The sequence below is a fragment of the Phascolarctos cinereus genome, unplaced genomic scaffold (assembly GCF_003287225.1).
Source record: "Phascolarctos cinereus isolate Bilbo 61053 unplaced genomic scaffold, phaCin_HiC Scaffold_3;HRSCAF=262, whole genome shotgun sequence".
Taxonomy (NCBI): Eukaryota; Metazoa; Chordata; class Mammalia; order Diprotodontia; family Phascolarctidae; genus Phascolarctos; species Phascolarctos cinereus.
The window spans coordinates 234461642-234476967 of NW_027555736.1; the positions used below are offsets into that span (position 1 = coordinate 234461642).

The 15326-nt window shown below is 40.3% G+C and overlaps 1 protein-coding gene across 1 annotated transcript in view; it reads right to left on the reverse strand.

Annotated features, from left to right (window-relative positions):
• Positions 1–2665: 2665 nt before the first annotated feature.
• Positions 2666–15326, reverse strand: part of TBPL2 (TATA-box binding protein like 2) — a 77050-nt gene continuing 64389 nt past the window's right edge. The window contains exon 7 of the mRNA XM_020986156.2: positions 2666–2742. Coding sequence (XP_020841815.2) covers positions 2666–2742 — 77 coding nt within the window. The remainder of the gene's footprint in view (positions 2743–15326) is intronic.

The following is a 15326-nucleotide window of genomic DNA, read 5'->3' on the forward strand; positions in this document are numbered from 1 at the left end:
TGTGAAGAAACATTACAAGTGGAATTTCTTGAGGAGACTGGAAAGCGTAACTAATTCTATGAGGAGGGAGTTTGGAAGGAGACTATTAAGAGAAGAAAGAAGATGAAAAGAACTTCTTTCCTAATGAAATTGCCATAACCTTTATCTTATGAATATAATGGAGAGTTCTTGAAAGGAGAAATTAATTGCTATCCTGAGTGAACTGAAAGTGTTTTATAAGTCATCTGCAGTTACAAGGAAAGTTAGCAGTAACCCTTGGCTGTAATCTTCCTCACAACTAAAATATTGTTAAAAAAACACTAAAAACTTATGTCTTTGTGTTATTATTAGAATGTTAATAAATTGTAGGTCCAGCAACTAATATTATTTAAGCCTAGAAGAATAAGGGTTTTGATATGAGATGTATAATTGTTTGTGAAAAAGGAAGTTTCCTCTAATTTATCAAATAATAATAAGAGTTAATAAACAGGGATAGAAGGGTTTAGAGCTTGCCAAAGATTGCAATTTAGTAATTAGTGAATTTATCAATCAAGAAATATCCAAACATATCCCCATAGCACTTTAGAACTCACGATGGTGAGAATGATCATGCTAAGAGATCAAGTAGCAAACTGTAGGGTAATTTACACACGAGTGTCATCGATCCTGTGTCATCTTGTTACATCCATGACCACTTGTTAAAGGAATCCAAGTATTGCTAGTTTTGGTAGAACGTCATGAGTGAAAAATTCCAGTGACTAAAAACTGAACTGTGCTATTTCTAATGGAAACCCCAAAATACTGGATTTCAGTTGATTGTGGACTACCAGATAAACTTCCATAATTTATCTTGACAGCAAGGTTCATGTCATGTTTGATTGCCAATATAGTTCCCCAAAAAGCATTGTAAATATACTACAACTCTACTGACTTGGCTTGTTTTGTTAGTTTCCATATCTCTGTCCCTGACAAATCATTTTAATGTGTAATTCCTCTACCTAGGTATTTAAAACTTAAGGCTGTCTTAAAATTTCTTATTGAATTGTGAAGGAAATGTTTCCTTGATCAAATTAGGTTAAAAATCACTGCAACTGAATATGGCTTAGCAACTCTAATATTAGTTTGTCTTTTAGCAAAAGTTTTATTTCAACATTTATCCAATTTTTGTTATTGACTAGAATTTTTGTAAGGCAAGACAGGACATTCAATTTCCTAGTTTAGGTTATCATGGCTCATGTTTGTTCATCAACTGGATCCCTGCCTCTAATTGCTGAAAGGCTATGAGTGTCAAATAGATATCACAACAGACTAGAAATGTCTATCCAGCTATATCATGTGAATAAATTTTAGTCTTGTACAAATATTGATTTGAAGTTTACACATGTAAACTTTGTGTCAAAGGGCCAGTTGCATGGGATTTGCTCCTCCCTGGTGGAGATTGATTAATCAATGCTCCATGCCCGGGTGAAGGGCAGGGCAGAGTAGATGACAGCTGGAGAGAAGAGAGGATTTTTTAATTGTTTATTTGGGTTTGTTTGTTTGTTTTGCTTCCAGCTTCTAAAGAGAAGATACACTCTTCCAGATTTTCTTTAGGTCCTTGGAGGGAGAAAGACCCTGGAAAGAAGTTGACATGTAGAGGAGCTGGCACTTCAAACATGTCCCTCTGCCCAGCTTACTATACTAGAGACTGAGCAATTTCTCCTTGGGTGAGACCTCATTGAACTGAGTTTTCTTGCTCCCAATGGGAAAGCTTATTTACTCTGTGTATTGTCTGGCATATATTCTCCTATGTATACTTTCTCTGATTTGTTTTTCTACCAAACTGGATAATGAGTTTACTTGGTATTTGCTGTGTGTGTGTTCATTGGATATATAGCTTGCGGCACTCCTTTCCCATTAAGGGATGGCAACAGTGCACCTTGAACCTAAAAATTATTTTCTCTAGACTAGCCATATTTAAGGGAGCAGACAGATTTAAATTTAGCCTAGGACTCTCTCTCTCTCTGAGGAGCACAGTGTGGCCAGCCTCTGATCCCAACTTCTTGCTTCTCTGGCAGGAATCAAAGTGTCTTTTTTGGAGAAGAGCAGGGTGAGGAAACTCTAGAGAAATCTTGCCTCCCTGTGAGCTGCATCTAGACAGACTCATGTGGACATACAACAACCTACATAGGCAAAATAAAATGACACCCATACATTCCCTGTACACATTGCTATAAACCTCATTTTTGTAGGATGTTTATTTTTATAATATATTACATATTCAACAAAATGACAAGCACACTGAATTTTGTCATACTAGAAAATACCAGTTCTGAACCTCTCAAAAATTTATGCTATCTCTTGTGCATTTTATTTTAAAAGTAAATTTATATTTCCAAGTTCAAAAAATAAAATAAAAAAGGAATGTTCTGATGTTATCAAAAGAGTTATTTTTTTCATTATTTAGGTATTTTCAACAAATTTATTAGAAAAAAATAGAAAGGTCTGGGTTTCATAAAAGACATGGCTATTAAGATAGCAGGATACTTCAATGTAACATTTAAAGTCTAAGCTTACATTGTGAATAGTCATAAACTAGCAAACTGGTTCAGTGTTATGCTGGTTGTAATAACAGAAAAATCTGACTTTAGTGGATTACTTTTGTGTCCACACAAACTAATATTCTTCTAAGGATTTAAAATTATATTTAGGCTTTTTTAAAACCCTTTAAAATGGGATAGATGTTTTCAAATGCTTCATAGATTTCAGAACGCTCTTTGGCACCTACAAAAAATACAAAGTTTATTCAGTTTATTCATTGTAGTCTTTAAGATAGAATAGATTCTATTTTAAAAACCGAAGTCATAGCTCTTATGCTTAACTCAAACTTCACCAGTTAAATAGCACAAATATTATGGCTACCATCTCTTTAGTTGCCATATTCTAGAAAAATAATATGGGTATGTGTGCAGTGTAAAGTGAAGAGAATATGACAACTATAGGTCACAGAATATTAGTCAGACATCAATGGTCATCAAGTCCAACCTATACTGCAAAGCAACCCCATTTAAAACATTCAAGCAAATGGTTATACAGTTTTTGCTTAAAGATCACTAATGAAGATGAGCTGACTACTTCCCTTGGCAAATCACTCTTCTTTTGGACATTTCTGTTTATAAGAAAACTCCCTAAAATCAAAGCTCTGCATTCTCCTCCCTGTGTTATCCCCACAACTTGCACACCCACAGTGGGTCCCACAGGGGATGTCCACTCCAGGTTCAAGGCACTCTATGGGTCCACACTTCTAAAACTATAGCTCACGGTTCCTTCCAGTACATCCACTTATAATCCTTTGACACAACTTTCTTGAAGCAAAGGCAATGACTGAAATGGCATAAAATGCACAGTATTAACAAAACATCCCTCCACAAACCATGGTTGCATTCTCTCATAAATACAGCAACAATGGGAAGAGTCAACATATACACTGAATACAAATTAGAGGGAGACACACATGCAGTAGTGGTGTGTTGGAGGCAGCCCACACTAGATCAAGAGAGGCAAGTGTTAAAATTTCAGTCGGAGGATTAATACATCAGGAATCAGCAACTACTACAAATCACGGTCTGATTTATCGTGTTGATTATCTATAATTGAGAAAGTGATGAAGAAAATACTAATGATGCAGATTAAACCTAAAAGTGTGTCTTGTGTATACTTTTTTCCTATCAGAGTCAGTGGTTAAATATTTACCTGCACACCCCTGTATGCAGAGAACAAACACAAACGGCCAAGGCCAGGGGTGGAGAACCTGTAGCTGTGAGGCCACATATGGCCTTCTAGGTCCTTGGGTGTTGCCTTCTGACTGAATCCAAGTTTTACAGAACAAATCCTTTTATTACAGGGATTTGTTCTGTGAAGTTTGGATTCAGTCAAAGGGCTGCACTTGAGGACCTAGAGGGCCACACGTGGCCTCAAGGACAGGTTCCCACTCCTGGCCAAGGCAATTCACATCTCTAGCACTGCAGGACTCCAATATTCTTTCCTTTCTTGTGGCATACTCATGCTGCTCTCCCCTAGGCATCGTGTTTCCACCCAGCAAGTCACTCAGAAGTGTTCCCTGAGCCTGATTGTCTTTGTAGTACAACTCAACTGCACAACTGGATTCTACGGACGTCCTTACTGCTAGGTATAGGGTTTCATACTGGGCAAGTTGCCCTGCCACAAAATACCATTGCTGATGCGGTGGAGGTGGGGAGAATAATCCTACTCCACTGCACACTGGAAGAAGTTCAAGGGTAAAAAAGTGAATCCTTCTCAATGGCTGGGTTCTTCCCTCTATAGCTTGATGCTCTCACTGATTCACTCAACTCACAGGTGGACTCCACTCCATGAGATGCTGCCGTGGAGGTGAGGATGATGAAAGAAATTCCCTGTCCGTGTTACCTTGCCCATCTTTGCTAGATATTATAGAGCACCTGCAGAGACCATTAGCTTTTTTTTTTTTTACTATTAGCTTTTAACCAGGGGTGTGGTTGATCCTTCAGCCAGCCAAGGCTAGCCACCCTCTAATTCCATCAAAATCACTTCTTCCTGCCTCCTATAAGAGAAGCAAAGTATAAGCATCTTTATATTTGCTTTACAAGTTGTGAACAGATCAGTTTTGAGTTTTGTTTTCTTTCCAACAGATCACTCAGGGTCTGAACCAAGGTCTAACACTTTTTTTTTTTTTGGCTAGGCAGTGGGGTTAAGTGACTCGCCCAGGGTCACACAGCTAGTAAGTGTTAGTGTCTGAGACCGGATTTGAACTCAGGTCCTCCTGAATCCAGGGCCAGTGCTCTATCCACTCCGCCACCTAACTGCCCCTTAACACCTTTTATAAGATGCAAATGTCACTATCTTAACAACTTGTCTCTATTATCACCTCTTCTATTCTATAATTTCAGCAAGTGGAGGGAACTCAATCAGGTTTTCTCTAACCCATTCCATCTAGCCTCCCATTCTACCAAAATATGCCCTTCTACAACTTCCACTAATTGAGGTTAAACTTATTCCTCTTCACTAATGTCATCATCATTATAAATACTTGAAAATCACTATCATGTCCCCCTAAATTTTATCTCCTCTAGATTTAATGCTTCGCACTCAGTGAGCTTACAAATGGTATGATAATAGAGGGTCTTCAGCTTGTCTTCCTTTGTACATTCTCCAGTTTATCAATATCCTGCCTAAAGTATGCCAGTCTAGATGAAATCTGGCCAGAGCGGAGTGTAATGAGATTATCAGTCTGTGTACTGGACACTACGACTCTCTTTGTGCAGCCTAATATCATAGTACTTTTTTGATTGCCAGGTCACAGTGGGAACTTGTAGTCTGCCAAAACCTCTAGATAGTCTTCAGAAATTTTTCTTCTACCTATACCTTCCCATCTTATATCTTTTATTCATCTCATTTGATTCATCTCATTGTTCTAGTCCATTGAGATTTTTTTGTATCCTTCTTAATCCAAGGTGTTAATTATCAAACTGCGGCTTTGTGTCATATATGCCAATTCAAAAATTGAGAAGCTGAATGACAAAGCACTTATGATGCCCAAGAGATCCACTGGACGGCTTCTTTTATCCCGTTAATGACTAATCAGATCAGTTGATTTAATCAGTTTCTAATCCACCGTACTAAACTGTCATTTACCCCCTATCCAGGGGGTAAGCTGGAGCCAACTCGATTTGGCTCAAGAGAATTGATTGTTAAATTTTTCAGTGTAGGCATAGACACTTCAGAAATCACCAAACACTACAACTCAGGGCTTGATTTATTGCTTTGTTGGTTGTCAAGACATAAGGTGATGGAGGAAAAAAAATATTATTAATGAGCTTAAACTTAAAAGTGTGTCAGGTGTACACATTTCCAGAGGGGGATTTGTTAAACATTTACCAGTATACTCTTGCCTATATATCTCTATTTTGTCCATAAAAATAAGCAGGCTATACTTTGTCAAATGTTTTGGTAGACAATCTGTGTCTACATGCTTCCCTGATTTACTGGTAAAGAAACCTTAAGAAAAAAAAAAAGATCAAGTTTAGTCAGGCATGACCTAGGCTTGAAATCTTTGCTGAATGCTAAATAAAAGGTTCTATCTAAGCTGCAGTAGTATCTCTGGTTAACAAGTGCTATGGATGACGACATTAACAGCCATATTCAAAGGACTCTGGAATTCCTCGAAAAACAAATGATTCCAGAGCCATAGCCTATTCCATTACCAAATTAAATGCCCTACAGGATGTTTGAGGTGTAGAACTTTTTGTTGTATTAGGACTATTAACCAACTTTGCCTGAGAACAGCACGTCTGAAGCTTAATAGAGGTTGTTTTATACTAGTATTGTCGTTTATCTCCTTCTCTATGAAGAAAACCTAAAGGAAGCCCAGAGTCTCTCTTTCCCAGCCCTGTGTTTTGCCTTTCTTTGTATCCATAGTGCTTAGCAGCAGTGTCTGACGCATAGTAGACATTTAATAAGTGTTTACTGACTGACCCAGCCCCTTCTATTCCACTGTGGGGAACACATTCAGGTAAAATTTAATTACAACAAATGCCATTAAAAAGGAAGGTTCAATATAACAAAGCCTTTTCTGTATGACAGAGAATACAGAAATAATGGGCTAGTCACAGAACATTTTATACAACGCAGAATTCTGTAGGGGTTATTTCTGTCCCACAAAGCCCAACTGTAATGCTAGAGACAAACTGTCTAGTACATTGACCAACACCTCCCAGCTCATGACTAATTTGTGGCTAATTGCTGAGCTGAACATGGAGGGTGTGCTTCTTTATATAGTATTATATAGTCACATGGGAATTGCCTTTCTTTGTCATTTAGTCATTTTTCAGTCATGTCCAACTCTTTGTGACCCCATTTGGGGCAAAGATACTGGAGTGGCTTGCCACTGCCTTCTCCAGCTCATTTTACAGATGAGGAAACTGAGGCAGACAGGGTTAAGTGACATGTCCAGGGTCACATAGCTAGTGTCTTGGGCCAAATTTTAATTCAGAAGATGAGTCTTCCTGACTCCAGGACTGGCACTCTATCCACTGGGCCACCTAGTTTTATTTCCTCAGCACTTTCTAGCACACCAGCTAAATTGCCTTTCTCTTCTCCTATTCTTCATCACTATTTCCTTTTATCATTTTCCCCATACTACTTGTGGTTATTAATGGGATGAACTGATGATCACAAAGTAGACTGGTTTTCATCTTGAACTCTGATTTACAAAGAGTTTGTGAGAGGGAGGGAAAGATCAATACCACAACTCCCAACTGCAGGAAGTCCTCTGGCTGCTTTTCTAGGAAAGGGTGTGTGTGGGGGCGGGAGGGGGAGAACACAATAGAGACTATGTTTCTCCACCCCTTAGGGTCAGAAAGTCCTTGTTATAACCCCTCCACCCCATAAAACTATCTGGACCCTTACCAAAAAATGGGGTGGGTCCAAAGTTCTATAGCCAAGCTACCACAAGCATCTTATGCCTGAACTGGAATTGCTAATGTTAGTACAGAAAGTCCGTGAAATCAAGAAATGGGCATTGGTAATGACTTTCTTTCCTTTCTTTCTTTCTTCTTTTTTTCAAGGGGTTGGGGGAGATGACTATTTCTGGGAGGAGGTCAGTGATGAAAGAACCACAGATCCCTCAAATTCAGCATGTCCAAAAAAATCATCTTCCCTCCAACACTTTCCTTTGCCTCTTTCTTTTTCCCATTGACGATCAGATAGACAGTCAATAAGCTTTTTTATTAAGCATTTAACACGTGCCAGGCACTTTGCCAAATGCTGATGGGAAGAAAGGTAAAAGACAGCCCCTGCTTTCAAGGATCTCACAGTCTAATGGTGGAGACAACATGCAAACAATGATGGTGCTGTGAAACTTCTGATACCTCAGACTTCTAACTTTGGAGTCACATTTGACTCTACCACTTCCCCCCTCCCTGACTCCATCCCAGTCCAGTTAACTTCCAAGTCTTGTTAAATTTACCTATATGTCAGTTTGTGGGGCAAAGCTTCTTTTGGACTGAGTGGCTCATTCTTAGCTGATAAAAGATGTAAAATTTTAAGTGACTTTGCATACAAAGAGGTCAGGAAACTCTAAAAATGATGATAATGATTTGTTGTTCAGTTGTGTCCAACTCTTCATGGCTCCCTTATGTGCTTTTCTTGGCAAAGATGCTAGAGAGGTTTACCTTTTCCTTCTCCAGTAGATGAAGGCAAACAGAAGCTAAGTGACTTGCCTAGGGTCACACAGCTAGTAAGTGTTTGAGGCTGGATTCGAACTCAGGTCTTCCCAACTCCAGGCCTAGCACTTTATCCACTAAGCCATCTAGTTGCCTCCTAATACGAAAGATAACTAGCATTCATATAGACTTTAACATGTATAAGACATTTTACAATGATTATCTCATTTGATCCTCACAACACACCAGTGAGGTAGATGCTATTATTATCCCCATTTTACAGATGAAGAAACTAAGGCTAAACAAGGCTATGTGATTTGCTGAAGGTCACACAACTAGTAAGTATCTGAGGCAGAATTCAAATTCAGGCCTTGCTGACTCTAAGGGTGCCTCTCTCTATTCACATCATCACACTGCTGCCAGACAAGGGCCTTGTCCCAACGCCTTTCTTTCTCCCCACTCACACAGTGACACTGGTGAACAAGAGAGATAAAGCTGAAACTACCAGGCAGTCCAGCTGCAAAGCCGAGCAAGCCAGAGAGAGAAGTTAAGAGTCTGGCAGCCTGGAGCTGGGATATGGGCTTTGATTCTCTCCAAGAGCACAGGATCAGCGTGGCTATGATGTCATCTCAGACCAAAGCTGTGAACGGTGCAAACTACAGTCAAGCAAGACACACCACCACCAAAGAGCAAATCTAGGGAGAAGACCATGAAACCATGCTGACTGGGTTCATGACAAATGTATGCTATGTGATCTCCAGCTCCCCTCACTGCAGCAAGCAGTCCTTTTACTCCTCCCTAAGTGAGTCACCTTTTCAGCCTTTCTCAAGTCTCATGGCCCCACTTCCTCTCACTCTCTCAGCTGAGGACTTGCCTCATACTTCCCTGAAGAACTGAGACCATCTACCAAGAGCTCCCACTTTTCCCCTCTTCTCATCTGACATCAGTCAAATGTCTTCTCCCACTCTTTTCTTCACTTGGCTCACGTGAAGAAGCGGCTCTTTTCCTCGCCAAGACAGATTCCTAAATATGCACCATTGATCCCATTCCATCTCATTTTCTCCAGCAGATTGCCCCTTCTATCATCAATATTCTCTCTTCAGTCTCTCACAACCTAATGGTTGCTTCCTTACTGCTTATAAACATGGCTATTCCTCCCTCATCCTTAAAAAAAACTCTCACCTGCTGGTTATCATCCTCCATCTCTTTTCTCTTTTGTAGCTCAATTCCTTGAGAAGGTTGTCTACAATCAATTCCTTCCTCTCCTCTCATTTTCTTCTAAACCCTCATAACTCAAAATTCTGACCTCATAACTGAACGGAAATGGCTCTCTTCAAGTTTATCAGTGAACTCTTAATTGTCAACATAATAGATTTTCCTCAATCCTCATTTTCCTTGAGGTCTCTGCAGCCTTTGACAATGCCAATCACCTTCTTCCCTGCCTGGATACTCTCTCCTTCCTAGGCTTTCCTGACACTGTTCCTCCTACCTGTCTGTTGCTCCTTTTCAAACTTTTTTTTTAATTCATTTTTTATTTTGATTTTTTATAAATTTATTTCTAGTTTTCAACATTTACTTCCACAAGATTTTCAGTTTCAAATTTTCACTCCATCTTGCCCTCCCCCATCCCAAGATGGAATGCATTCTGAATACCCCTTCCCCTAGTCTGCCCTCTCTTCTATCTCTCTCCCCTCCTTCTCTTATCCCTCCCCTTCTATTTTCCTGTAGGGCAGGACAGACTTCTGTACCCCATTTCCTGTATTTTTATTTCCCAGTTGCATGTGAAAACAATTTTTTTTTAAATGTGTTTTCAAAACTTTGGGTTCCAAATTTTCTCCCTTCCTCCCTTCCCACCCATCCTCATTGAAAAGGCAAGCAACTCAATATAGGTTATACATGTGCAGTTATGCAAAACATTTCCATAGTAGACATGTTGTGAAAAACTAACTCTATTTCCCTTAATCCTATCCTGCCCCCCCATTTATTCTATTCTTTCTTTTGACCCTGTCCTTCCTCAGAAGTATTTGCTTCTAATTACCCCCTTTCCTGTAGGTTAAGACAGATTTCCATATCCAATTGAGTGTGTATGTTATTCCCTCCTTAAGCCAAATCCTATGGGAATAAGATTCACTCCTTTCCTCTCACCTTCCCCTGTTTCCCCTCCACTATAAGAGCCTTTTCTGTTTTTGTTTTTTGTGAGATAATTTACCCCGTTCTACCTCTCCCTTTCTTCTTCTCCTAGTTTAATCCTCTCCCACCCCTTAATTTTGTTCTCCAGATATGACTCCTTGATCTTCAACTCACCCTGTGCCCTCTATCTATCTAGCTATATACATATACATATTTTTTTCCCTCCAACTACCCTAATACTGACAAAGATCTCATGAGTTATAAATATCATCTTTCCGTGCAGGAATGTAAACAGTTCAACCTTAATAAGTCTCTTATGATTTCTCTTTCCTGTTTACCTCTTCATGTTCCACTTGAGTCTTGTATTTGAAAGTAAAATTTTCTATTCAGCTGTGGTCTTTTCATTAAGAATGCTTGAGGGCAGCTAGGTGGCCCAGTGGATACAGCACCGGCCCTGAAGTCAGGAAGACCTGAGTTCAAATCTGACCTCAGACCAAACACTTGACACTTACTATCTGTGTGACCTTGGGCAAGTCACTTAACCCCAATTGCCTAAAAAAGAAAAAAGCTAAAAAAAAAATCAAGAATGCTTGAAAGTCCTCTATTTCATTGAATACCCATTTTTTCCCCTGAAGGCTTAGACTCAGTTTTGCTGGGTAGGTGATTCAGGATTGTAATCCTATCTCCTTTGCCCTCCAGAATATTGTGTTCCATGCCCTGCGGTCCTTTCATGTAGAAGCTGCTAAATCTTGTGTTATCCTGATTGTGTTTCCACAATACTTGAATTATTTCTTTCTGGCTACTTGCAATATTTTCTCTTTGACCTGGGAACTCTGGAATTTGGCTACAATATTCCTAGGAGTTATCCTTTGGGGATCTCTTTCAGGGGGAGATCTGTAGATTCTTTCAATTCCTATTTTGCCCTCTGGTTCTAAAATATCAGGGCAGTTTTCCTTGATAATTTCTTGAAAGATGGTGTCTAGGCTCTTTTTTTTGATCATAGCTTTCAGATAGTCCAATAATTTTTAAATTCTCTCTCCTGGATCTATTTTCCAGGTCAGTTGTTTTTCCAATGAGACATTTCACATTGTCATCTATTTTTTCATTCTTTTGGGTTTGTTTTACAGTGTCTTGATTTCTCATAAAGTCACTAGCTTCCAATTGCTCTATTCTAATTTTTAAGGAGGTATTTTCTTCAGTAAGCTTTTGGACTTCCTTCTCCATTTGTCCAATTCTGCTTTTTAGGGCATTCTTCTCCTCACTGGCTTTTTGGACCTCTTTTGCCATTTGGGTTAGGCTATTTGTTCAGGTGTTATTTTCTTCAGTATTTTTTTGGGTCTCCTTTAGCAAGCTGTTGACTTGTTTTTCATGATTTTCTTGCATCACTCTCATTTCTCTTCCCAGTGTTTCCTCTACTTCTCTTACTTGCTTCTCAAAATCCCTCTTGAGCTCTTCCAAGGCCTGGGACTGATTCATGTTTTTCTTGGAGGCTTTGGATGTGGGAGCTTTGACTTTGTTTTTCTTCTTCTGGTTGTATGTTTTGATCTTTGTTACCAAAGTAAGACAATATAGTCTGACTCCTTTTGCAAGGTTTGCTCATGATGCCAGCCAACTACTTGAGTTTTAAACTCTTTGTTAAGGTAAGAGTCTGCTTCCAATGTGGAGAACGTACTGTCCCAAGCTTCGGGGGTTTGTATAGCTGTTTTCAGAGATACTTGTAGTGACCTGTAAATTTTCAGTTCTTCCAAGGTGGTATGATAAGGGGGGAGGTGTTTACTCCTTTCCTGGCCTGTGCTCTGGTCTTTGAGTGACAGGCCACAAGCAGTCTTTTCTCTCTTGGAACTAACTATGAGGAGGGTTTCCTCTCCACTGCCACTACAAGTTCCACCACGCCAACCCTCCTCCTCATCCCAGGACTGCCACCCAGAACTGTGACCCAGATCCACGCACAGGCAAAGCAAGAGATTCCTGCCTCAGCACCAGCAAAGAGATCCCTGAAATCTCCATCTGATCAGCCACTCAATTCCCCCTCAGTCTGTGGGCCAGAAGCTCAGGAGGCAGTTCCTGCCCTGGGCCGTGCTTGGGGAATGGAGCTGAGAGAAATAGACTTTTCCCACTGACCCTCTAAATTGACTTTGGTGTTCATGGATTGAGAAGTCTGGAAACTGCCACAGCTGCCCACAATTCAGTTCTCTGAGGCCTGCTCCAGGCTCACTGTGGTCTGCCTGCCCCCGTCGAGTTGCACTCCTCTCCCAGCCCAGCACAACATGCCTTTCCAATTAACCATCCAGGTTGTCTTGGGCTGGAAATTAGTTTCACTCTGTCTTTTTGGGCGTTCTGCTTCTTTAGAATTTGTTTAGAGCCATTTTTTGTAGGTATTTGGAGAGGTTTGGGGGAGAGCTCAAGCAAGTCACTGCTTTCACTCTGCCATCTTGGCTCTACTCCTTTTCAAACTCTTACTAGGTTTTCCTCCAGGTCATGCCCACTAACCATGAGTATGCCCCAAGGGTCTGTCTTCCACCCTCTGCTCTTCCCCTTTTATACTGTCTGCATGCAGATCCCATCCACTCCAGTTGATTCAATTATCATTTCTATGCAGATGATTCTCAGATCTATTTATCCATCCCTAACCTCTCTCTCTCTCTCTCTCTCTCTCTCTCTCTCTCTCTCTCTCTCTCTCTCTCTCTCTCTCTCTCTTTAGGCAATTGGGGTTAAGTGACTTGTCCAGGTTCACACAGCTAGGAAGTATCAAGTGTTTAGTCTGAGGTCACATTTGAACTCAGGTCCTCCTGACTTCAGGGCCGGTGCTCTATCCACTGCGCCACCTCGCTGCACGCAACCTCTCTTCTGACATCCAGTCTTGTACCACTACCTTCTTATTACACAGGTGAAACTCAGTATGACCAAAACAGAACTCGTTTTTCCTTCCATCCTACCCCAAACTCTGCTCTCTTTGGAGAGAGCAGCCTTACAATCTTGGTATTATCCCCAAGTCTCTCACACCTACGCCATATATCCAATCTCTTGCTAAGTCTTGCAGTTTGTACTTTCACATTTTCTGGATGTATTGCCTTGCCTTAACACACACGTGCACACTCACGCACACACATATGCACGCACATACATACATATACATATATATACACATACACATACATACATATACACACATACATACATGCACACATATATACACAGACATACACATACACACACACACACATACTACCATTCAGCTGCCTAAGTGATCTTCTGAAAACAACAATCTAACCATGTCACTCCACTAAGGACAAAGACAAACTGAAAGGGTTAATGTGGATGGATAGCCTTCCATGCTTCCTAATTCATGATATCTCCACAGCAGAATTTACTGGCTCTAAAATAAAGGACTCAAAAAAATAAAAGCAAACCTCTGATCTGTTTTTGGGGTTAGAAACCCTGACCTTTGAAGGAGGAATCTCTGGGTCCTAAAAGGAACATGGTGTTGCCCCTGATGAGATACAAAGGCCTGACGTGAGGAAGTATGGGTGACTGCTAGAAAACCTCATAATATGATACGCTCAAAGTACAATACTCTTGAAAGTACAGTATTTGAATGTTTGCAAAGGTTAGTTAACCAGTTACTTAGCCAGATAGAAAAAAATGCTAATGATATCTGTATGAGGTCCCTAACTACCCTACCTTTCAGCAGGAGGTATCTAATTTTGTTTGAAGATGGGAGAAGCTACTACTGAGGGCTGGGATCAAAAGTATAATTCTTATAGAGTCCGTGGACCATGGTAGACTGGGACTGTGTAGGATGGCTTGCTGTTGATATAACTATGGCTGCGTAAGTGCAAGGAAGGAGGAAGAGAATAAACATTTACTATTTTCCAGGCACCATGCTAAGTGCTTTTTACAAATGTTATCTCATTCAATTCTCACAACAATCCTGCAAGGTAGGTGCTATTATCCCCATTTTACACATGAGAAAACTAAGGTAAAAAGAGGTTAAGTGACTTGCCCAGGGTCACACAATTAGTTAGTGTCTGAGGCCATATTTGAACTCGGGTTTTCCTGACCCAGGCGTAACACTCTATCCACTGTACCACTAAATCTAAGGACTTAAAGAAATATTGCCCATGCCCAGCGTTCTGTATAAGTAAAAATTGGTCTATCATAAAGAGGAGCCTAAGAGCATGCTGAGGAAATAGAAAGCTTTTTTGTGGGGTTTCAAAATGTCCATAGGCAGGTTGGCTAGGGGGCGCAGTGGATAGAGCACCGGCCCTGGAGTCAGGAGGACCTGAGTTCAAATCCTGCCTCAGACGCTTGACACTTACTAGCTGTGTGACCATGGGCAAGTCACTTAATCCCGATTGTCTCACCAAAAAAATAAATAAAAATAAAACAAAATGTCCATGATATGGGCCACTGAGGCCCATGGATCTGTCTGACTCTGCTTCAGGGAACCAAGATGGGTCTTCTTGGAGATGACCTAATGGGCAGAGACACCCCTCCTGGAAGGGGTAAAGAGCTTAGGACCAGAAAAGCAACAAAAGAAAGAAGATGATAAAATTGCGCTGTATTTTGTTTCTACTGTGGTCTAAACAGATACATCAGGGATACTGTATATACCTGGGAGTATGCTGGTAAATGTTTAACAACTGGCTCTTTGAAAAAAATGTATCCACAGAACACTTTTAAGTTTAATTTGCCTTATTACCATTTTCTCCATCACTTTCTTAAGTCTAGACAATCAACAAAACAATAAATCAAGTCATGATTTACAGTGTTTGCTGATTCCCAGTGTAAATGGCGTCAACGCCAATTCCCGGTGTAAATGGCGTCAACGCCGACTCCCGGTGTAAATGGCGTCAACGCCGATTCCCGGTGTAAATGGCATAAATGCTGATTTCTGGTGTACATGCTCACAATGAAAATTTAATAAATGGCTCTTAGGAGCCAGTAGGACCTGGCTTCTGCAAAACACTGTATGTAGCTAAGAGAGAAATGCAGAGTTAATTCACTAGAGCCTGAATT